Here is a 23847-nt window from a genome sequence, read left to right as displayed (position 1 = left end):
AATAAATGAGACAAGACCAGACATCAGGCAGAGATGAGCCAAGGTGAGAGGGAACTGGAGAGGCAGACACTGAGAAGATGGGGCTGGGGAAAAAGAAGAGAGAAGTTGGGGGTGTGGGAGAGTGTGAGGGGCACCTCTGGCAGAGGCAGAAGTGGGGGACCTGCACCGGGGAGCCCAGTGAGGCCGTGGTCATAGGTGGGGGGGTCTGGGCTTGATTCATGTTCCCAGGGGCTTCCAGGAGGGGAGCGGATGGGACAAGGGTTTCCTGGGGGTGTTTGCTGAGCTATCATGAAGGGGACCTCTGATTTGTCCCGGGGTGCGGGGGTGGGTTGGGCATCATGGGGAGCAGCTCCCCCAGCCCTCAGGGGTTCCCTGAGAGTGACAGGCACAAGGCACCTCCCACCTGCCCACCCAGTCCCCCTCAGGAGCCCAGAGCCCATCCACTTCCTCCAGTGCATTCGGGGTAGGGGGCAGGCGGTTATAGAAATGTGAGGCCTGCCTCAGGTCTGGCTGGCCCCAAGCACAGTGGGATAGACCAGATGGCACTGAGGGACACTCTGGGGTGAGTGCAATGTCATCAAAGAGGTCGAGGGTGGAGGCATCCAGGGCGGCGAGACTTGGGCCAGGGCTGGCACAGGGCTCCTCAGTGGGGGCCACAGCACAGGCCACCCCCAGGAAGGGGGACGGAGGCGGCGGGGGCGGCCTTCGGGGTGGCGGTCTCTGGGGAGGTGCCTTCTGAGACAGGATAGACAGGGCCAGGCGCTGGGTGGCAGCCTCAATGTTGGCAAACTGCCTGCAGAGAGACAGACATATGAGCTGTGTGGCCGTCAAGCATTCGCCTCCTGTCTGCCCTCCCGGGAGTGGTTTCCCTCTTCCTTTCCTCTCCATCTTTTTTCTCCGTGCTAGTCTCCCCGCCCCTGGGTCCATTTTCTTGAGTCTGACAATTCAGTTTTTCCAATCCCCTTCATAGGGGAGCCCTGAACGGCTGTGGGGTTGGTGCACTGCACAAGGCAGCAAGTCCAGTTCCGCTATAATGCACGTCTTTTGTCATTTACATCTATTATGGCCACATTCCAACATATAAAAGTGAAAAACGGGGGCGCCTGGGTGGCTCGTCGGTTAAGCGTCTGACTCTTGATTTCGACTCCGGTCACGCGTGGTCTCACGGTTTGTGAGTTTGAGCCCCGCTTCCGGCTCTGTACTGACAGTTCAGAGCCTGCTTGGGATTCGCTCTCTCTGCCTGCCCCCACCCCCCAGCCCCCACCCCCTGCTAGCTCTCTCTCTCTCAAAACAAAAAAAAAATAAACTTAGGGGGAAAAAAGTAAAAAACGTCAGAAGGAAAGGATGCCTTAACAAATGTTTTTCACACAAAGGCTAGGGGTGCACCTGTAACACTGATGCCCTGTGAGTTCTACTTCCGGCAGAGCTCTTAAATCTGCCCACCTCTCATCTCCACCAATTCTTGGTTCAAGTCGCCAGCATTTCCCACCTGGATGACTGCAGCTGCCACTGCACTGGCCTCCCCCACCCAGCATTCCTATCCCTCAAGAACTATATGGATGGATCTGACAGCGATGGGCTCACTATCGTCCCCCTAAAATTCGTATGTTGGAGTCTTAACCCCCAGTACCTTAGAATGTGACTGTATTTGGAGACCCCTGAGGGTGGTCTCTAATCCAATGAGAGATTAGGGCCCGTAGAGGGAAGACCACGTGAAGACACAGGCCACCTACAAACCAAGGAGAGAGGCCTCACCCTGCCAGCACCTGGTCTCGGATTGGGTGAGAAAGTAAATTTCTGTTGTTTCAGCCGCCCAGCCTGTGGTGCTCGATTCTGGAAGGTCTAGCAGACTAATGCACAAGCATAATGTTGAGCAAAAGCAGTGAGACTTGCAATTAGTAGCTGCACGATTCCATTTAAAGGTCAAAGATGGGGTTCCCCCGGGGGCGCCTGGGTGGCTCAGTCAGTTAAGCGTCCAACTTTGGGTCAGGTCATGATCCCGTGGTCCATGAGTTCAAACCCCGAGCCAGGCTCTGTGCTGACAGCTCAGAGCCTGGAGCCTCAACCGCCACAGCCAGATTCTGTGTCTCCCTCTCTCTGCGCCCCCCCGCCCCCCCCCCCATGCTCTGTCTTTCTCTCTCTCAAAAATAAACATTAAATTTTTTTTTAAATGGGGTGACCCAATGACAGAGAAATCAGGATGGCAACTTCTGGGAAGGAGACACGATGAGGGCCTCCGGGGGCCAGAAGTGCCCTGTTCCTGGATCTGAGTGTTGCTTACACGAGTGGGTTCCTTTTGGGAGCATTCATCAAGCTCTACGCTGACAACGTGTGCATTTCTTGTAGTTGTTTTTTTTTTTTTTTTTTTTTTTTTAAGTTTTGTTTATTTTTGAGAGACAGAGCACAAGTGGAGAGGGGCAGAGAGAGAAGGAGACACAGAATCCGAAGCAGGCTCCAGGCTCCGAGTTGTCAGCACAGGGTCTGACGCGGGGCTCCAACTCATGAACTGTGAGATCGTGACCTGAGCCGAAGCTGGACACTGTACTGACTGAGCCACCCAGCCCCCCCCTCCCCCAAAGGTTTTATTTAAAAACGAGTCTGATGTTGTATGTTTCTGTGTACATGAAATGTCCACAATAGGCAAATCCCCAGAGACAGAAAGCAGACTGGTGTCTGTCAGGTTCTGGGGAAGGAGGGGTGGAGAGTGACTGCCTGCTACTAATGGGTATGGGATCTCCTTCGGGGGTGATGAAACTGTTCTGGAACCAGACAGAGGTAATCGGTCGCAAAACATTACGAACGTAGGAAACACCCACAAAGTGTACACTTTAAAATATTCGAAATGGTGAATTTCACGTCATGTATATTTTACCACAAGAAAATAGGCTTATAAATAAGTTAGTGAGAGCTGACGCTCTGGAACTGTCTCTGGAGCTAAGGAGGAGTGTTCTACTCTGAGTGCCCCTGGGAAAAATTCAGAGAGGGCAGGTCAGGTTAAATGACAGAGAATGGGAGGGGCAGAAGGGGGAGTTGATTTGAACAAACTTGAGTATAAATGACATTTAGGGCCGAAGGGTCATGACGTCTGTGATTTACTACAACTCTTTTAGGACGATAGGCTAAGATGTCATCGGCAGTAAAGTCTCAGCAGTGGTACGTGAGTGGCAGCATTTCTCAAACTTGAGTGCCTGGCGGAACACCCGGAGGGCTGATGGGAACACAGGTCCTCGGGCCCCGGAACTTTGGGTTCTGCAGGCCCGGGGTGGCGTCTGAGAAGCTGCGTTTCTGGCACATCGCCACGCCATGCTGAGGTGCTGACGCTGCTGGTCTGGGGTCCAGATGCCGACCAGATGCCGCTGGTCTGCTGCATCAGACAACTGTCGTGACGTTTCTGTGGGCTGGAAATCCTTCACAACGAAAAGCCAAAAATGCATGTCCAGGGTGGGAGGGGGCTCCTGAGGGGGCAGGGCCTGAGGGGACCTGGGGGGAGGAGGAGGACGTGGGTGGGAAGATGCTGAAGGTAGTTTGCCTCTGACCTGGATTTTCTCAGGGTGAGCCCGGGCGCTCAGGGGAATATACTCCATAGCTGCCTGTGCCGCCTCGTGGGTGGCCTGGGTCTCTGGGGAGTATGTGGCAGGGCCAGGCATGGGGGTGGGAATATCTGGGATGCTATAGGAGAGAAGCTGGCCCTGGGGAGTGGGGAAGCTGAGCTGGGGAGGGTAGAGGGGGGACCTGGGAGGTGAGAGACTGGCATTAGCACGGGGTCCGGACTCGGAGTGAGCAGGGAGCCCTCCAGGTTGGGGCTGCAGATGGGGAGGGGTCCTTGAAGTGGTTGACAAGGGGGGCTGGGGAGGAGTTAGAAGGCTCGCTCTGGGACGAAGGGCTGGACCGTGTTTGGGGAGATGCGTGTTTCCTCTTCGATAATGGGTTTTGTAGAGTGGTGGTGGTGAACATTCTGGGCTGGTCAGGGCTGGGCATTCTGGTGGAAGGGGGTTTGCAGTGTGGAGGCAGGAGTTAGGCTGGACGAGGCTCCTATTTGCTCAAATTTGGTGCCGAGACCTCCTGGGACAAGATTCTGGGCTGGCTGGGAGGAACAACCTACTTGCAGAAAAGCAGGTCCTTGGACGAGTAACTTCGTCTCTCTGTGCCTCAGTTTCCTCTTTGGAAAATGGGGATTATAATAACATCTACTTCCTGGGGTTACTATGGGGGATTAATGAGTTCCTATTCATTGTGAGTGAGTATTACCGGTTACCACTAAAGTACTTAGAACAAGCACCTGGCACATATGAGTGTTGATCACCACCATCATCACCATCATCACCATTATTATCACCACCATCACCATCACCACGATGAGACTCCTTGTCTGCAACGTAAGGACAAAGTCAACCTACTGTGCAGGTCTCTTGGGAGCATTAAGTGACATATTATATGTCAAAGCCTTAGTGTGGTGTACCTGACACCTGAAAGTGCTCAAAAAATGGTCACTGTCACAGAGCGAGGAGAGAGCACAGGGTAGGGTGGGATGGGGCTGGGCGGGGTGTGAGAGCGGGGACAGGCTTGAGCAGAGAACTGAGGAGCTGAGGTTCCCATCTACACTCCCAGAGACGGCGAAGGACATTGCCCCACAAAGCGAACAGGATGGGCAAAGGCCAAGAAGTTGGATGGTCAAGTGCTAAATGGGGAGCTCCTGTTTCTTTAGAACCTAATTCCCTCCCCCCTGTCCCCCTTTCACCCTATTCTAGCCGCATTGGTCCTCAAACATTCCAGGGATGTTCCTGCCTCAGGGTCTTTGCACTTGCTGCCCCTTGCCTGGAATGCTCTTCCCTCAGACATCCACAGGTCTTATCCTCTGGCTTCAGTCAGGTCTTGGCTCTGTGGGCACCTTCTCAGCCGAGCCTTCCCCGACACCTTACCCAGTCCTTCCCCCACCCCCGCATGCCCTCCATAGCCCTTATCACCTTATAACATGCCATATCATTTTAAAAAATTGAAGTGAAATTCACATAACTGAACCCCTTTACACGTGCAGTTCAGTGGCATTTAGGACATTCACAGTGTGCAACTACCACCTCTAATTAGTTCCAGAACTTTTCATCACCCCGGGAAGAATCCATGAACCCCCTGCCAATCACGCACCACCCCCACTTGCCTCCAGAGGTGCCTCCTCTGGCCCCGCTACCCCGCTTTCTGGCTCTGCCTGTTCTAGGCATTTCACACAAATGGAATCATACAACAGGTGGCCTTTTGTGTCTGGCTTCTTTCACACGGGATCGATCAGCTTTCCAAGGTTGGTCCGTGTAGCGTCATACTGTCTCACTGACATTATGTGGCTGTCCCTTGCCGGCCACCTTCCTGCTGGAACACAAGCTCTATGAAGGCAGGGAATTTTGTCTGCCTTGCGCTAATGGATCTCGGGCCTGGCCCACAGTTTATGCTCAATAAATGCATCCTGAGTGTTGATTGCATCCAGCCCTGGGGTCCCCTTCTCTGTGTTCTGTCTGAGCCTGGTCTCCCCGACTCTGAGGTGTCTGACCCCTCCCCCTCCCCCTCTGCCCATCTCCCACCCTCCACCCCTCCTCACCTGCAGATCTGGTTGTGCAGAAACCTCCTGTGGTTGGGCCTCCTTTTGGGGGGCCGGGTCCTCCGAGGGTGTAGGGCACGTAGCACGTGGGCGGCTGCCCCACTCACGAAGGCACACAGCTCCCGAGGGCTGGGCTCAGAGCCCCCAGAGGCTGTGGGGGCCCCGGGGTGCATGGCTGGGGTGATCTAGAATAGCCCCTCCACAGTATCGCTGCTGGTCAGAAAGCTGCTTCCACATCTGAGGAGAGAGGAGCAGCCGGGGCTGGGGGCTCGGGGCTGGGGAGGCAGACAGGAGGAGAGAGGGCTCTGGGCAGGGTAGGCCGACTCTGGAGGGGGGCCACCACTCTGGTTGGAGGAGACAGGGCCCCGAGAATTAGGGCAGGCCCTCCCTCCGGTGCCTCATCCCCACCTCCTGGAGGCTGGATGCTGAGCTTTGAGGAGCCCGTGGGTGGAGGCTGATATAGGAAGGTGAGGGGGGGCTTTATGTGTGCCCCCCAGGGGCCCAATTAGCACATAGTTGGACCTGGGATATGGGACAGGGCAGCATGGTGGGGGGCAGAGAAAGGCGCCTGGAGATAGCCAATTAAGGGGACAAAGGCCTCGTTAGGGAAGCGAGGCCAGGGGCTGAGTCAACCGGCAGCGATTAGCGTTGAGGACCTTTAATTGGAGGGGAGGGGAGGGGGCGGCAGGAGGCTTGGGTGCAGGCTGGGAGGGAGGGGGAGATGACCCCCCGGAGGGCTGCCGGGAGCCTTCAGCTGTGGAGCCGAGGCTTGGACGCCGACTCTGCCCACCTACCTCCAGACGCACCCGCCTGGGCCTCCCTGCCTCTCTGTGCCCCGGGCCCAACCTCCTGGGGAAACTGAGGCTCAGAGAGCAGGGCTTGCCTGTGCCCAAGGCCTCCAGCCAGCCGGAAGGGCTGGCTTCTGTGCAAGAGGGTTGTTCCCCAAACCCTGACTTTCTGCCAGAGCGGCTAGTGAGTAGGGGAGAGGGGAGGATACACGTGCTGGCCCAGCTGGTTGCTCAGGTGGGTGACGCTAGGGACTGTTTTTGGCGCAGCCTGGCTGTGGCCATGGGAGGGGAAGACAAAACATGGGTGTGTGGTTTCCCTTAAGGCGTTTTACTGAGGGACTGGGGGGGCCCTTGGTATTCGGGGAGGCAGAGAACAGACTGGGGCATGGCGGGGTGGAGAGGCTGGCTCCGGCGGGGGTGGGGGTGGGGGTGGGAAGGGGGTCCTCTTGTCTCTGGAAGGGCGCTGGCCGGAGTGGGGGGGACCCTGTTCCGGGCTGGTGTGGGGATAGGTGCTGTGGAGCTTGTTGTGAGGGGGCCGCGCGGAAGGTTCGCGTTGGGGGGGTGTGCGGGTCACCTGTGGCTACACACTCACACACACCCAGTGCCTCATAACCACGTGCACTGATTGTCTTGCACTTCTGGAGGTCAGAAGTCCGAGGTGGCTCTTACGAGCTGAAATCAAGGTGTTCCATCTGGAGGCGGTGAGGGAGAATCCACCCGCCCCCCCCCCCCCAGCCCCGTGACTTTTCCGGCTGCCAGAGGCGCCCGAGACTTCTCCAAGCTCACGCTGCGAGTTGAGTGGCAGAGCCGGGACCCGGAGGTGGCTCAATGTGGGCCCGACACCGTGTGTTTGCACGGCAGGTCTGTCTGCTGTAGGGCCAGCAGCAGGGGGTCAGCGCAGGGCTCTGACGGGGACCACCAGGCAGGCAGGCTGTGCCAGCAGCGGGCGGCCGCTTGGCCTCCCTCCTCAATCTCTGTCTTGGCCTGGGCAAGTCGTGTGTGTGTGTTTGCCTGTGTGCGCACAGCCTGGACGCGCGTGTGGTGTTGTGGAATCGCCTGGAAGCTTTCCCGTCCCGTTACTTTCAGGCCCCGTGGGGAACGCAGAAGGTCGCTTTGGCAAGGGGCTGTTAAGGGAGTGGACCCCCGGGTCTCTGGAGAATTGGAGGTCAGGGCTCAGGCTCAAGGACGGGCCGCCACTGCGTGGCGGGGACCCGACCTTTGCTAGCCCACCTCCAGGAGCTGGCTTGCACCCATGCCACCAGGAGCCGAGGGCGACATCTGCTAGCCAGCCCTGTCCCACCGTCGGGCAGGGTCAGGAACACATGTAGGGCCACTGGCCGTTCTGGCTCTGGCCTGGGGACGTGCCACCAGGGGGCGCCAACATCCCAGGCAGGGCCGGGAGGCCGTGCGGAAGCAGCCTCACCCTCACCCTTGGGCCCCCCTCCTCTTCTCTGGTGGTGGATAAGAGTCACCCACAGCTGGGGACTGGCTTCATCTGGTATTTGTTGAGGACCCGCCCTTCCCGCTATTACAAGGTATATACACGGGCTCCCTTCCCCTCGTCCCAGCCCTTGCAATTCGAGGCGGGTTATTGCATAAACATTTATTGAGCACCTACAGTAGACCGAGGATGTAGCAGTGAGCGAGACTAGCACAGTCTGTCCCTGGAGGAGTCTGGGAGTGAGATGCTGACAAACAAGAAAAGACCGGTTCAGGGTGTGCTGGACAGTAAGTTGGATGCTGGATGGGGGAAGCACCCTGCTTCAGATTGAGAAGCCCTCTCTGAGAAGGTGACAATTGTCCTGCAACCTGAGCGGAAGAGGGGGCAGCCAGGAGCTTCCCAAGCAAAGGGCACAGGGCATGCAAAGGCCCTGAGGCAGGAGCAAGCTTGAATGAGGTGAGAGAGAGGGAAGGATAGGAGGAGGTGAAGTCAGAGAAGGGGACAGGGGCCAGACCTGAAGGGCTTCGTAGGCCAAGTAGGAGTTGGGTTTTGAAGGCAAGAGTGACGAGGGCCGTGCTGAGTTCGATGTAGGGGTAGCGTCGAGACCTCAGGGCCCTGCCCCAAACTTCCTTTGCTGTCTTTACACCTAGAATGTGGAGACCCCACTCCTAAACCCCCCTCTAATATGGGGAGGGGGAAACAAGAAGCTGAGATGTCAGGGCCAGGCCAGGAGCCCAGGCAAAACTTGTCTGTCTTTGTCCCCATTGTGCTCATCTCCCACCTCTCCACCTAGTCCCAGAGGGCCTCTGGTTCCCTTAAAATTTATTGTGAAAATGTACAGGTGGCAGGTTCCTGGCGTTTCCAAACCAGAACTCTGAGAGGCCAACCCTATTATATTTATTTCCCATGTTTTCTTCTGAGAAGAGGGATGTTATGGGCTAAATTGTGTCTCCCCAAATTTGTCCGTTGAAGTCCTAACCCCCATATCTCAAAATGTGACTGTGTTCAGGAATAAGGTCTTTATTTTTAAAAAATGTTTATTTTTGAGAGAGAGTGGCGGGGAGGGGCAGGGAGAGAGGGAGACAGAATCTGAAGCAGGCTCCAGGCTCCGAGCTGTCAGCACAGAGCCGGACGCGGGGCTCAAACTCACAGACTGTGAGATCATGACCTGAGCTGAAGTCGGACACTTAACCAACTGAGCCACCCAGGTGCCCCAGAAATAAGGTCTTTAAAGAGGTGATTAAGTTAAAATGAAGTCATATGTCTGAGCCTAATCCAAGTCTCTGGAAATGTAAGAAAATAAATTTCTGTTGCTTAAGCCACCCAGCCTGTGGGACTTTGTTAGGGTGGCCTTAGCAAAGTAACACAGAAGTGTATTAGTTATCTATGCTGTGTAACAAACCCCCACAAATACCATGGCATGAAACAGTGTATACTAATTTTCTCCCAGTTTGCATGGGTCAGGAGTCCAGGCACCACGACTCACTGGGTCCTCTGCTCGGGGCCTCTCGAGGCTGCAATCAAGATGTAGGCGGGGGCTGCAGTCTCATCTGGGGTTCGGGTCCTCTTCTAGGCTCACATGGAAGTATTCATTTCCTCACATCTATAGAATTCGTGGAGGTGGATGGCTTCAAGGCCAGCAGGAAAATCACTGATGTTTCGCATCTCTGACTTCTAGACCCAGTTTTAAAAAGCTTGCCTGATTATATCAGGCCCACCCAGAACAACCTCCCCGTGTTAGGGTTCTTCGGCGAAGCAAAACTAATAGGATCCATATCTACCTGTATCTATATCATCTATAGCTATATCTATAGCTATCTGTATCTATTCTATCTATACATACAGTCAGAGACACACAGAGATGTTATATATATTTCATATATAAAGAGATTTACTATAAGGTATTGGCTTGTGCCATTATGGAGGCTGAGAAGTCCCATGATCTGCCATCAGTGTGCTGGAGCCCAGGAAAGCCAGTGGTGTGGTTCCAAGTCTTAAGAACCAGACAGTCCATGGTGTGGATCCCAGGGTGGGTCTGAAGGTCTGAGAACCAGAAGCGCAGAGGGCTGGCAAAGGTCAATGTTCCCGCTCAGTAGAGAGGGAATCCAACCTTCCGCCCTTTTGTTCTAGTCAGGACCCCCGTGGATTGGGTGATGCCCGCCCACCCCGGGGAGGGCGGAGGGCCGTTGGCTTTACTCAGTCTACTTATGCAAATGCTAATCTCTTCCGGAAACACCTTGGCAGACACGCCCAGAAATCGTGTTTCACCAGGTACCTGGGCATCCTGTGGTTCAGTTGGTGGACACGTAAGATTAATCATTACATTTCCTTTTGATTAACATCAGCTGATGGGGAGCCTTGATTGCACTTGCCAAAATCCCTTCACCTTTGCCAAATCACATAACCTATCGCAGGAGTGCCATCCATCAGGTCCGCAGGCCACCTGAAGAAAAGGCACTTGGTGTACAAGGACATGGGTCATTGGGGATCATCACGGAAAGTGGCGGCCACTCCTGGGGAGGGCAGTTAGTGTGTATCTGTCTCTGGCCACATTTCTGTACTTAAAACAGATGAATCTGTTTTCTTTCCTTTTTACTTTTATTTTTTTAAGTTTATTTGTTTTTTTTTTTTTTTTTGAGAGAAGACAGGGACAGCGCGAGTGGGGGAGGGGCAGAGAGAGGGAGACAGAGATTCCCAAGCAGGCCCCCCCCCCCCCCCCCCCCCCCCCCCCGCACTGCCAGTGCAGAGCCTGGTGCGGGGCTGGAACTCACCAAACCGTGAGATCATGACCTGAGCCGAAACCTGCAGTCAGGTGCTTAACTGACTGAGCCACCCAGGCACCCCAGGAATCTGTTTTCTAGGTACAGATGTGTGACCTGGTGTCAGCCCTGGTTCCCCCAGTGATGGGCGGGGAGGCTCCTCTGGCTCCCATGCACTGGACCATGACCACACATGTGGGGACCTGCCAGATAGGGCTTGGATTGGGGGGGGGGTGACTCTGGGGCTGGAGACACCCTCAGTAAATCACTTCCGGATTACAGGAATCACTTCCTGGCTATAGGATGTTTCATCACTTCCTGCATATAGGATGTATATCACTTCCTGGTCCTGTGTCTGGCCAAGACACTTTAGAGGGCCTCTATTTGCCACCCCCTCCTCTCACCGCCCCCGCCCCCACCCCGCATTGAAGTGAGGATAACACCCCTTCCCTGGAAAGAGGCCCATTCGGGCAGGGCTGGCTGGGCACCCATGGGAGCCACAAAAGATGTCAGAAAGGAGCATCCTTAGTCTGTGGGAGAAACAGGCCAGCCCTCTTGGCTCCTGCCTACACCCCAGCCCCCCTGCTTAAAGTGCATCTCTGCTCTCTTCCTGCACTAGGGTGAAAATGGATATTTTACATTTAGTCTTTGGCCCTGGGAATCCTGTCTTTGGTCCAGATACCTCCTGTTGTGCGTCAGGGGGAGACCGGTGCTCCAGGACACCTCCCACCCCAGCCCCTAATCCTCTCCTCTCTAAGCGCAGGTGGTGCCATTACCAAGGCAACGGACTGAATGGCCCAAACCACGATCCAGTGTCCACTCAGCCCAACACCACACACCTGCTCCTTCCAGAGGGAAGGGATGTGGGTTGGAGGGCTTAAGCATGTGGGGACCAGGAGCATTGGTGCGGGCACAGCGAGTGGGGCCTGAGCCCTTCCCCACCCTGTGATCAAAAAGACTCTGGTCCTTGTTGGGCCACCTTGGAGCTGGACTGTTCCAGAAGCCCAGGACACACCTCCCACCACCAACAGTATGGCTGGCAGGGTTGGTTGTGGCGGGGGGGCGTCTAGTGTGAGGAAGAGGGAAAGGTCCAGGTTCCCCACTTACTTCCAGGGTTTCTCTTCTCCTTTGACTACCAGTGAGGGTGGGGCTGCCTTTCTCTGGAAGTGTGTGTATGTGTCGCCCTTATCAACTTTTTTTTTGGCTGACAGCTTTAGGATGGGGATAGAGAGGGACAACCCCCCATGCACACAGGCCTTTGGGGCACGAGTAATAGCCTAGGTCCCTGGGAAGGGTCAGGTAGGTTTGGGCTGCCTTCAAAGCCTGCAGTCCCCACTCCCAGCTCTGTCCTCTGGGATGAATGGTTCATCTGGCTGGCCAGGTGGGGGAGAGGGGTTCAGAGGGACTGGGCTGGATAAGATGCCTGATCTAGTTGGACGGGGCTGGTATTCCCTGGAGAGAAGAAGGTGGAGGTCAGGGACAGGGGCGCTGCTAACCACCCTACGGTGCACAGGACGGCCCTCAAAACAAAGAACAGTCTGGCCCAAGCATCACTAGTGTCAAGGCTGAGAGACTGTTGGGTGACATGTAGAAGTCACCAAGGCTGAAGCCGTGGTGGGGTGACTTGGAAAGGAGGGAGAGGGGATCCGGGACAACTCAGTGGTTCCCTAAGCCCCCAGGCCTCCAAGGAGCAAGCACAGCAGGGTCCAGCTTCCCAGGACAACCGCACACTCCCGGGAACTGCGTGCACGTGGGACCTCTGCGGGGTGGGGGTGGGGTGTGAACAGAAGCCCTGCGGGCCTCAGTTTCCCCGGCAGGGAAATTTTAGAGATCCAGGGACTGGGCGTGGCGGTCAGGCCAGGAATGACCACACCCCTGATGGGCTAGGCCCGTTCGGAAACCGCGCAGCTGGAGAGCGATTCTAGGACAGACGAGAGGGAATCGGTATTAAAAAACGGGGAACGTAAGACCCCGCCTCCGGGCGGGTCTTCCCGGGCCTTGGGCTGACTTCGGACACAGCCGAAACGACCTGGCCGTCGAGGTCCGAGGAGGACTACAATTCCCACGATGCCGTGCGCCGCCGGCGCCGGGGAGCGAGCGACGGCCGCAGGCTAGCGGGAGGGGTGGGGCGGGGCCTCGGCGGACGTGGCGTCGTGACGCGCCGACGGCGACGTCGGGGTTTGTGTGCGCGAGAGGCTGCCGATAAAGGTTGGGTGCCTCGCGCCGGGGGCTGTTGGGAGGGAGCGCGCCCCCGCCCCCCTCCCACGCCCCCACTCCTCTCCCGCCGCTGCCGGGGCCCCGTCTTCCCGTCGGCCCCCGCGGGAAGGCCCTAGGTCTCTCCCGCTCATTCCCCGGGTCGGGGCCGCAGGTGAGAGACCGGAGGGGTGGGGGTGGGGGGGAGGGACCGAAGGGCGGAGACGTTGGGGAAATGGGGAGCGTGAAACCGGAAGGGATGCCTTAAAGGGAAGGGCGCTACTTCACCTCCGATTTTTGTCCACTAGGCCGGCTCCTCCCTCTTAAAGGGCAAGGGGCTGCTTTTCAGAGGGGCGGGGCAGGTTCTGCAGTTCCCCGCAGCGTCCCGCTTTTTATTCTTTGAGGAAGGATTATCTCGCGAAGGAGCACTGGCAGTGCCCCAAACTTTGAAGGAAGAGCCTCTGAGTCCCGGTGGCTTCCAACCAGACACTAGCTTAGCTCAACAAAGGTGGAGATTGGTGTGCCCTAGGAGCACCCTCTTAAAGGGGAAGTCGGACCTGATGGAAGGGTGTGGTCCGGCCTTTTGAAGGGGATGCTCTTTATTGGACTAGTTGGGTCCAGCTCTTCCAGAGAGCCGATGGCTCCTGTCTAAGGCGTGCTCGGCCTTCTGAAAGGCACGTGCAGCTTCCTGGGATAATTAGTGTCTTAAAGGACTTGCTTACATTTTTTGTTTGTTTGTTTGTGTTTTGTTTTGTTTCCAACGTTTATTTATTTATTTTTGGGACAGAGAGAGACAGAGCATGAACGCGGGAGGGGCAGAGAGAGAGAGGGAGACACAGAATCGGAAACAGGCTCCAGGCTCTGAGCCATCAGCCCAGGGCCCGAGGCGGGGCTCGAACTCACGGACCGCGAGATCGTGACCTGGCTGAAGTCGGACGATTAACCGACTGCGCCACCCAGGCGCCCCGGACTTGCTTACATTTTAAAGAGGATGTTCATCTTTTTTTTTTTTTTTTTTTAACTTTTTTTAACATTTTTGAGAGAGAGACGCAGAGAGTGAGGGACACAGAGAATTTGAAGCAGGCTCCAGACTCGGAGCTGTCAGCACAGAGCCCCATATGGAGCGCAAACTCACGCAAAATCATGACCTGAGCAGAAGTTGGACGCTCAACCAACTGAGCCCCCCCCCCCGCCCAGGCGCCCCGAGGATGCTAACTCATCTTTTAAGAGAATCTTTATAGCCTGTCCAGAGGGGATGCCCAGCCCTTTTACATTCAAGATGTGTGCTCACTCTGTGCCAGATGTTATTTGAGGCTCTGGGGTGCAACAGTGATTGAGATGCCACTAACATTTAGAGGGGAGAGGCTAGGGATGCTGCTAAACACTGTGCAGTGCTCGGGACTGGTCTCTCAACACTGGTCCAGCCCCGGATCGCAACAGTGCTGAGGCTGGGAAACCCTGCTTAAAAGCAGGTTAGAAGGTGCTGAGTGCTAGAGAGAACAACAGAAAGAGGGGAAAGAGAACGGGGAGTGTTGGAAGGGGTTGCAGATGTTGGTCCGGTGCAGGGAATGTCTCCCTGAAGCGACCTGTCAGCAAGAACACTGTCGGGAAGGGGCTCCAGGCGCCGACTAGATGGTGTGGGGGTCTGAGAGGCTAGAGGAGGTCAGGGAGGGGAGGAGGCTGTGGGCACGTATGAGATGTATCTCCTCTGAAATGGGAGCTGTAGAAGCTTGTAGCACGTTCCCTGCAGCCTCTGTGTTGGGAACATACCAGAGGTAGGAAAGGAAGAGGGGTGGAAACAGGGAGATCTGTTTTGGGAGACTGTTGCAGCTGTCCAGGAGGGACACGTTGGTGCCCTGGACAAAGGTGACAATGAGGGGCTTGGAGAGAAGTGGCCAGGTTCCAAATATGTCCCTGCTGGAACAAGGGAACCGGCTGACGGATTGGTCATAGAGGGTGAGAGAACGAGAGGGCGGTGAGGAAGAACAGAGGGGTTTTCAGGGATGGAGAAGATTGTGGGTGAAGAAGGGAGAAAGCAGGAGCAAAAAAGAAAAAGATTTGGGGCATGTTAAGTGTGAGTTGTCTGCTAGGCGTCCCTATGACAACTGTAGCAGGGTTTGGAGTTCAGAGGAGAGGTGTCAGATCTGCATTTTGGAGTCCTTCTGTTTAGACGGAGATCCTGAGGGTGAGTGAGGGCTCCCAGGGACAGAGTGTGGATGAAGAAGGAGTCCAAGGGTCGGCAGAGCCCTGGGCTCTCCCACATTCACAAGTCAGGGAGACGAGAAGGAACCAGTGCCCGAAAGTGAGGAGAGTGGCTTAAGGAGGGAGGGACCCCGTAGGGATTGAGGAGGGGCCGTGGAATTTAGCACCAGGGAGGCCATGAATGGAGTGGAGGGTCTGAGTGGTGGGGTTTGAGATGGGAAAGAGCATGTATTGACCGCACGTTTGAGTTGCTTTGCTGCAAAGGGGATGGGGAGAAATAAAGCTATAGCTAGAGGCAGTAGTGGGGTGAAGGCTTTTTTTATATTTTTAATTTTTTTTTTAATATTTTTTTTTTCAATGTTTATTTATTTTTGGGACAGAGAGAGACAGAGCATGAATGGGGGAGGGGCAGAGAGAGAGGGAGACACAGAATCAGAAACAGGCTCCAGGCTCCGAGCCATCAGCCCAGAGCCTGACGCGGGGCTCGAACTCACGGACCGTGAGATCGTGACCTAGCTGAAGTCGGACGCTTAACCAACTGCGCCACCCAGGCGCCCCTATTTTTAATCTTTTTAATGTTTATTTTTGAGAGAGAGGGAGAGAGCATGAGTGGAGGAGGGGCAGGGAGAGAGGGAGACACAGAATCTGAAGCTGGCTCCAGGCTCTGAGCTGTCAGCACAGAGCCCTGTGCGGGGTTCAAACCCACAAACCGCGAGATCATCAGCTCTTAACCAACTGAGCCACCCAGGCGCCCTGAAGGGTTTTAAGTTTATTTTTGAGAGAAAGTGTGAGCAGGGGAGGGCAGAGGAAGAGAGAGAATCCCAAGCAGGCTCTGAACCGTCAGCACAGAGCCTGACGTGGGGCTCAAACCCACGGACCATGAGATCATGACCTGAGCCCAAATCAAGAGTCAGTGCTTGCCAACTGAGCCACCCAGATGCCCCTGTTGGTTGTTAAGGAGGTGCAGCTTGTGGGTACCCAGATGGGAACGGTCCAGGAGAGGAGGAAAGTAGGTGGGAAGTTGAGTCCGTGGGCCAGAGGCAGGCAGGTGGGAGGGTGGTGCATGGATTCGCAGCCTCAGCACCGCTGCTGTTTGGGACTGGAGCATTCTTTGCTGTGCTGGGCTGTCCCATGCACTGTAGGGTGTCGACCAGTATCCCTGGTGCCCCCCTCGCTAGATGCCAGGAGCACTGGCCCCTCCAGTCGTGACAACTTAGCATCTGCAGGCTCTGCCAGATGTCCCCTGGGGTGGGAGAGTCGATCTCCTTGAGAATCACCTCTACAGTGGTCGGGATGTGGCGACATTCTCTTCTGATTGCATTTATGTTTTCAGTGACCAGATCAATGGCAGGATCACCTGCTAAAAGCAGGAGGGGAGAGGAGAGGTTTGAGGGGAACAGAAACATGTCTGAGTACCACCTGTTGGGTGGGAGTGAATGGCCTAGAAAAACGCAGGTATGAGCAGTGCCGGGAACTTGGAGATTCGTGGGCATGAGTGCAGAGAGAGACCCAGACTAGGGGCGCCTGGCTGGCTCCGTGGTAAAGCATGTGACTCTTGGCCTCGGAGTTGTCAGTTCGGGCCCCATGCTGGGTGTGGAAGTTACTTAAAAAAAACAACACTTTTTCTTTTTTTTTTTTTTTTTTAAAGGGAGACCGAAGGCAGGCAGGAAGCGAGGAGGTGGATGGGTGTGGAAGGTGCAGCGTGGCTATGGATCTGGTGGAGTCTAGGGATTTTCGATTAATGTGCGAGAGGAAATAGGCAAGCAGCGGTAGGGGGGTGGAGTGTGGAATGCTCGAAGGGGCTCTAGTTACAGTGGCTGGGGACTGGCGTTGAGGCAGGGTGGACGATGAGCTCCTCAGAGGGAGCGGGCTCAAGCATCAGAAGCCGGGGTGCTAGAGAGAGCCCAGGCCATCCTCAGGGACAGTGTCTGTCTTTAGAGGGGAGGAGCTTGGCCCTAAAGGACGTGCTTGGCCTCCTAAAGACCACGCCCAGCCTTCTCACACTTGCCCAGCCTCCTGGCGGGGGATGACCAGCATGCTGTGGCCGGTGAGCACTCCTCCCGGTTTGCCAGTTTCTGCGTTAGCACCTAAGGTCTTGCTTTGGCGCAGCCCTGGGCCACCGGGGGCCCTCATCCTAAGGGAGGCGTCCTGCCGCGCGCGCGCGCGCGCGCGCGCGCGGGCCGGGGACGCACCCTCTGCCGCTTCCAGGGCGAACGTGTGCGTCCAGGTTGAGAGGACCGGTGTTGGGGCGGAGGTGGGGCGGGGTCCCGCCTTCCCCTGACGCCGAGTCCCCCACCAGGTGTGATGGTCGGCTCCCACGCGGACATGGCGCCCGCCTCCACCTCCGAGGGGCCGGCGGAGAAGCCGGGCCCCGCGGCCCCCGCCCCGACGGCCCAGTACGAGTGCGGGGAGTGCGGCAAGTCGTTCCGGTGGTCGTCCCGGCTCCTCCACCACCAGCGCACGCACACCGGCGAGCGGCCCTACAAGTGCCCCGAGTGCCCCAAGGCCTTCAAGGGCTCCTCGGCCCTGCTCTACCACCAGCGGGGCCACACGGGCGAGCGGCCCTACCAGTGCCCCGACTGCCCCAAGGCCTTCAAGCGCTCGTCGCTGCTGCAGATCCACCGCAGCGTGCACACCGGCCTGCGGGCCTTCACCTGCGGCCAGTGCGGCCTGGCCTTCAAGTGGTCGTCGCACTACCAGTACCACCTGCGGCAGCACACGGGCGAGCGGCCCTACCCGTGCCCCGACTGCCCCAAGGCCTTCAAGAACTCGTCCAGCCTGCGGCGCCACCGGCACGTGCACACGGGCGAGCGGCCCTACACCTGCGGCGTCTGCGGCAAGAGCTTCACCCAGAGCACCAACCTGCGGCAGCACCAGCGCGTGCACACGGGCGAGCGGCCCTTCCGCTGCCCGCTCTGCCCCAAGACCTTCACGCACTCGTCCAACCTGCTGCTGCACCAGCGCACCCACGGGGCGGCGGCCGCCGCCGCCGCCGCCCCCGCCCCGCCGCAGCACGAGCCCGGCGCCAAGGTCTTGGTGTCCGACGCCTACCTGCACGCGCCCGCGCCGCCCCCGCCCCCCGCGCCCCCGCCCGTGGTGCCCGAGCTCTTCCTGGCCGCGGCAGAGACCACGGTGGAGCTGGTGTACCGCTGCGACGGCTGCGAGCTGGGCTTCGGCAGCGAGGAGCTGCTCTTGGAGCACCAGCCCTGCCCGGGGCCCGAGGCGGCGACGCCGCCCCAGGACGGGCAGGCCACCGCGGCGCCCAAGGCGGACGCTGCCCCGCCGCCCTCGCGGTCCCCCCCGGCCCCTCCGCCGCAGCCCCCGCCTGCCGCCGCCGCCCCGGGCTTCGCCTGCCTCCCGTGCGGGAAGTCCTTCCGGACGGTGGCCGGCCTCTCCCGCCACCAGCACAGCCACGGGGCGGCCGGTGGGCAGGCGTTCCGCTGCGGCAGCTGCGACGGCGCCTTCCCGCAGCTGGCCAGCCTCCTGGCGCACCAGCAGTGCCACGTGGAAGAGGCGGCCGCGGGGCGCCCGCCCCCCCAGGCGGAGGCCGCCGAGGTCACCTGCCCCCAGGAGCCCTTGGCCCCGGCCGCCGCCGCCGCCGCCGCCGCCCCTGCCGCGCCCGCGCCCGCGCCCGCTCCGGCTTGTGCCGAGCGGCCCTACAAATGCGCCGAGTGCGGCAAGGCCTTCAAGGGCTCCTCGGGGCTGCGCTACCACCTCCGGGACCACACGGGCGAGCGGCCCTACCAGTGCGGCGAGTGCGGCAAGGCCTTCAAGCGCTCGTCGCTGCTCGCCATCCACCAGCGCGTGCACACCGGCCTGCGGGCCTTCACCTGCGGCCAGTGCGGCCTCACCTTCAAGTGGTCGTCGCACTACCAGTACCACCTGCGGCTGCACTCGGGCGAGCGGCCGTACGCCTGCGGGGAGTGCGGCAAGGCCTTCCGCAACACGTCGTGCCTGCGGCGCCACCGGCACGTGCACACGGGCGAGCGGCCGCACGCCTGCGGCGTCTGCGGCAAGAGCTTCGCGCAGACCTCCAACCTGCGGCAGCACCAGCGCGTGCACACGGGCGAGCGGCCCTTCCGCTGCCCGCTCTGCCCCAAGACCTTCACGCACTCGTCCAACCTGCTGCTGCACCAGCGCACCCACTCGGCCGAGCGCCCCTTCGCCTGCCCCATCTGCGGCCGCAGCTTTGTCATGGCCGCCTACCTGCAGCGGCACCTGAGGACGCACGCCCCGGCCCCCGCGGCCCCCGCCGCCGGCTCGCAGCCCCCCGCCCCGCCGGCCGCCGCTGCGGCCCCGTCTGCCACCCAAGACGTCCACGTTCTCCCCCACCTCCAGGCCACGCTCTCCCTCGAGGTGGCCGGGGGCCCGGCCCAGGCCCCGCCCCCGGGTCAGGCAGCCCCCAACTCCCAGACGTTTCTCCTGGTGCAGACCGCCCAGGGCCTCCAACTCATCCCCAGCAGCGTCCAGCCCCCCGCGCCCCCGCCCCCGCCCGCTCCCGCCAAGCTCATCCTGCTGCCCTCCTCGGGCACTGCGGCGGGGAGCAGCCGTGGCAGGCAGGGCCCACGGGCAGCTGGGAAATCTGGGCAGGGGCCCGGAGTCGTATGGCTGCCAGGTCCTGGGGGACTAGGGGTTCAGGGAGGGGGCAACGCAGGGGCCGGCGGGGGAGGGCAGAGCCTCATCGTCCTGCAGAATGTGGGGGGTGGGGAGGCAGGGGCACAGGAAGTGAGCGGGGTCCAGCTCCAGCCCCTCCGGCCAGCCCCGGAAGTGACCACGGTCCAGCTCCAGCCGGCCCAGGAGGTGACCACCGTCCAGCTCCAGCCGGCCCAGGAGGTGACGACGGTCCAGCTCCAGCCTGTGGCAGGCCAGCTGTCCAATCCCAGCGGGGCATCTGTGACCACGGAGGCCCCCAATCTGCTGGTGGTTCAGAGCGGTGCGGCCGAGGATTTGCTGGCCGGTCCCGGCCCTGGGGAGCCAGGTGACGGTGAGGCCGGTACTGGTGTCGTCCAGGACGTGCTCTTTGAGACGCTACAGACGGACGAGGGCTTGCAGAGCGTCCTGGTGCTGAGCGGGGCAGATGGGGAGCAGACCCAGCTGTGTGTGCAGGAGGTCGAGACGCTACCCCCTGGGCTGGCCGAGCCACCTGCCCCTGGTCCGCCGGGACAGAAACTGCTCATCATCCGCAGTGCTCCCGCCGCTGAACTGCTGGAGAATAGCAGTGGTGGGGGAGGCGGTGCCACGCTGCAACTGCTGGCCCCACCCCCACCTGGCCAAGCCTCTGTCCCAGTGGGCATCTCCACGGCTCCCGCCTCCCAGATGGTACAAGTGGTACCCACCGGCACTGCACCTGGGGGCATGGCCCCGCAGGCCCTCCCCTCCATCCAGATTGTCCAGACTCTGCCCGCAGTCCAGCTGGTGCACACGTTTTGAGTAGAACCACTGGTATCTCTTCTTGCCCCACACGGAGACCCGGACTCACTGCTTGGGCTGGGCTGGGGGGAGGGGAGCTGCAGGCTGGGCTTGCTAATAAAGACCAGAATCTCCTCCCCTGTGTTTTGTTTTCTTGGCGATGGGTGGCATGAGGGGGGAATGTCGTGGTCATAGCCACCGCTTGGGAGCTCGGAGTCTTGTAGCTTTTGCTTCCTGGCTCTCAGGTGACTGACTGCGATTTGGGGCCAACCACTTCTATGTGAGGTTCTGTTCATCCTTTTAAAAAGATGCAGTGGGGGGCGCCTGGATGGCTCAGTCGGTTGGGCGTCCGACTTCGGCTCAGGTCATGATCTCACGGTTGGTGAGTTCGATCCCGCATCGGGCTCTGTGCTCAGCTCAGAGCCTGGAGCCTGCTTCAGATTCTGTGTCTCCCTCGCTCGCTGCCCCTCCTCCGCTCTGTCTCTGTGTCTGTCTCTCAAGTAAACATTAAAAGAAAGTAAAAAGATGCAGTGGTCACCATAGTGGGGAAGCATTAGAGTCTAGAATCCTGGTTCTGTTTGTTCGCTGTAAGTCACCCCACCGCTCCCCTCATCTGAAAAAATGGGTGGGTGGGAGTCCTTATCCCGAAGGTCCTCCCAGAGAGCCCAGGTGGGCTGGGGTGGAGGTTCCTGGGGCGGGTTCTCTGGGAGCTGGTGGGCCCAGGATGCGGCCCCTCCCTCGAAGGCCCCGGAGCCAACGAGAACTAATCCGCTCCCATCACCGCCCCCCCTCCCCCGCCCCCTGTCCCCCACGCTCGGCTCTCCGCTTGTTTAGCAACCAGGGAAGGTCGGGAAGAGACCGTGGGCTCCTCCTCTGCGGGCCGGGTAAGTACCTTGCCCGCCGGGCCCCGCCTGCGGCTGCCCCTGTCTCCGCCCCCTACCCCACCCCCGGCGGGGTCGCCGCGTCCAGCTCTGGTCCCTCCCGGCCCCCCCCCGCCCCCCCGCGCAGAATCCTGCCAGGACGCTTGGCAACCGTTGCTAAGGCCGAGTGCAGGCCCCGCCCCCACCGTGCGCGAGCTTGACGTCACTTCCGCAGGCGACCCCTTCCCGACCCTGCCGCCCCCACACCTAGTGGGAAGATTGCAGCCACCTGCAGAGGTTCTTGCAGGCCTGCTCCTGCGGCGCGGGTCGGGGACGACTGTGGGGCAGGGAACGGGGTCCATGCCCTGGCTGGGGCGGGGGGCGGTGTACCGCTGACTCCCCAGGGCAGTCCCTGAGTCTGGGAGCGAGCCCCGGCTTGCAGGGTGCTGACGTCCGCGGGGCGTTTAGGGGGAACCGATTGAGCACCGCGGCGGGCGGGGGCGAGGGGCCGGGAGACTTGACAAAGGTCGCTGTGTGGAGGGTGAATCCCGAGCTGCGCTCGCTTGGGGGCCCCGAGCGTTCCCAGTGTCCTGATCTGGGACACGCTGCTGCGGGTCCCCTTCCCTGGGGCGCGGTGGGGGCCAGAGGTGCCCTTCAGTGACCTGCTTGTTTTCACCAGGTGCACGCCTGCTCCCTTCGGGGGCGCGGGAGCCTGGGGGCTGCCATGGCCCCCAGCCACCTGTCCGTGCGGGAGATGAGGGAAGATGAGAAACCCCTGGTGCTGGAGATGCTGAAGGTGAGAACTGGCGCGAGGTGGGGGGCGGGGGGGGGGGAGGGGCTCGGAGGCGGCATTGGGGCGTCTTCAGCCACCTGCCTGAGCCAGCCCGGACTCCTGGGAAGGGATTTCTTCCTCCTAAGCGGCTTCTTGGCTCGGTCCCTTTTTCTAGTGCCTTCTTCCTACCCTTAGGGTCAGAAAGGTTTTCACAGCTGGAGGGCCGTGGGGCGACCGTGGCACAATTGCCTCCTGGTCTCAGACTTTGAGTCTGCCCTGCACCAGCCCGCAGAGCCCGGCCTCCTGCCCACACTCTGCAGAGCGGAGCCCTGGGGCCCCCGCCTGGGACTGCATCTCTTCCCTCTCCCAGTCCTGCCGCCTGCGCCTGCTCGGAACTGGGCTGTCCTCTGCCCTGTTCAAGGCCTCAGCCTTCCCTGAGCCTCACACCTGCAGCCCCCCTGAACTGGGCGTCCCCCACAGCTCCTGATGCACTCACTCGCTCCGGGTGCCGGGAGCAGATTGTGTCCTGTCCCCTGCCTGTTCCTTGGCTGCAGGGCCCTTGCCCATCTGGGGGCCCCTGCCCCCAGTGCCCGGCACTGTCCACTCCCTCTCTGTTTCCCTGGTGTCTCTTGCCACCGGGCCTCCCTCCTCTGACTGCTCCTTCTGCCCACAGGCTGGCGTGAAGGACACAGAGAACCGCGTGGCCTTGCACGCCCTGACACGGCCACCAGCCCTGCTCCTCCTGGCCGCGGCCAGCAGTGGCCTGCGATTCGTCCTGGCCTCCTTCGCCCTGGCCCTTCTCCTGCCCGTGTTCCTGGCCGTGGCGGCCATGAAGCTGGGCCTGCGGGCCCGATGGGGCTCACTGCCCCCACCGGGCGGCCTGGGGGGCCCGTGGGTGGCAGTGCGCAGCTCGGGCGACGTGTGTGGGGTGCTGGCCCTGGCCCCAGGCTCCAGTGCCGGGGACGGGGCCCGGGTCACCCGCCTCTCCGTCTCTCGCTGGCACCGCCGTCGAGGTGTGGGCAGGCGGCTGCTGGCCTTTGCCGAGTCCCGGGCTCGAGCCTGGGCGGGAGGCATGGGGGAGCCCCGGGCCCGGCTCGTGGTCCCAGTGGCTGTGGCAGCTTGGGGCGTGGCAGGGATGCTGGAGGGGTGTGGCTACCAGGCTGAGGGCAGCTGGGGCTGCATGGGTTACACGCTTGTAAGAGAGTTCAGCAAGGACCTGTGACCGGAGCCAGCCGGGAGGGAGATCACTTCTCGAGCACTCACCGTGTGCAGGTCCTCCCTGTGTGAACCCCCAGCCCTCTGGGGGCCCACAAACAGGCCTGCAGAGGGCAAGTCGCCCTGCTGCAGGCTGATGTCTGTGTGTAGTGCGTGAACTTCTCAGAGAGGTCAACCTGTGCGGGGGTTTTTTGCGCACCGAGAAATCTCGGTCTGTCCGCAAAGGCGGCCCCCTCTGTGGTACGGGCCTGGGAGAGATGTGCGGGGAGGAGGAGAGGGGGCCGGACGAGCGTGCCCGCGTCTGTGGGTTAAGACTTGGGGCGGGGGCACCCCAAATGGGGGACACAGCCCTCCTGGGGTGGAGTGCGATGACTGCAGGGGATGAACAGAGCCTCTGCAGGGGAGGGTCATCGGCTTAGAGAGGCCTGGGCAGGGTCGGGGTGGGCGCAGGGTGGGCGCAGGGCTGCCCGAGGCGGGCCCCTCCCGGGAAGGTGAGCCGAGAGGAGCGGCCAGACCCATCTGGATTTTTACACCCGACTGTTAATAAAACCTGGTCTCGCTCTCTCTCTGATGCCTTTTCCAGTCCGTCTCTGCACACCACCCCCCTCCTGTCTGGCTTCT

General features: G+C 59.8%; 3 protein-coding genes across 5 annotated transcripts; 2 read left to right on the top strand and 1 right to left on the bottom strand.

The window, feature by feature from the left end:
* Nucleotides 1-326: 326 nt before the first annotated feature.
* On the bottom strand, nucleotides 327-5970 carry CE2H19orf85 (chromosome E2 C19orf85 homolog). The gene is made up of 2 exons (XM_043598270.1): nucleotides 5588-5970; nucleotides 327-793 (listed from the first exon to the last, which is right to left on the bottom strand). The coding sequence occupies exons 1-2, from the start codon at nucleotides 5758-5760 to the stop codon at nucleotides 337-339; spliced, it is 630 nt and encodes a 209-aa protein (XP_043454205.1). The 5' UTR covers nucleotides 5761-5970; the 3' UTR covers nucleotides 327-336.
* Nucleotides 5971-12642: 6672 nt separating this feature from the next.
* ZNF628 (zinc finger protein 628) lies at nucleotides 12643-20514 on the top strand. Its single transcript, XM_043600971.1, has 3 exons — nucleotides 12643-12685; nucleotides 12731-12943; nucleotides 17270-20514. The coding sequence occupies exons 1-3, from the start codon at nucleotides 12643-12645 to the stop codon at nucleotides 20398-20400; spliced, it is 3387 nt and encodes a 1128-aa protein (XP_043456906.1). The 3' UTR covers nucleotides 20401-20514.
* Nucleotides 20515-20898: 384 nt separating this feature from the next.
* On the top strand, nucleotides 20899-23793 carry NAT14 (N-acetyltransferase 14 (putative)). Of its 3 annotated transcripts, none has more exons than XM_043598263.1 (3): nucleotides 20899-21263; nucleotides 21919-22035; nucleotides 22685-23793. In XM_043598263.1, exons 2-3 carry the CDS (start codon nucleotides 21964-21966, stop codon nucleotides 23231-23233), a joined length of 621 nt encoding a protein of 206 aa, XP_043454198.1. In that variant the 5' UTR covers nucleotides 20899-21263; nucleotides 21919-21963; the 3' UTR covers nucleotides 23234-23793. The 3 variants fall into 3 exon arrangements, with proteins under 3 accessions (XP_043454198.1, XP_043454197.1, XP_043454199.1); XM_043598262.1 differs by lacking the exon at nucleotides 20899-21263 and adding an exon at nucleotides 21433-21536; XM_043598264.1 differs by lacking the exon at nucleotides 20899-21263 and adding an exon at nucleotides 21442-21565.
* Nucleotides 23794-23847: the final 54 nt, after the last annotated feature.

This window comes from Prionailurus bengalensis, chromosome E2 (genome assembly GCF_016509475.1).
Source record: "Prionailurus bengalensis isolate Pbe53 chromosome E2, Fcat_Pben_1.1_paternal_pri, whole genome shotgun sequence".
Lineage (NCBI taxonomy): Eukaryota > Metazoa > Chordata > Mammalia > Carnivora > Felidae > Prionailurus > Prionailurus bengalensis.
Note: the sequence above shows the minus strand (reverse complement) of the source record. Positions and strands in the feature narration are given on the sequence as shown.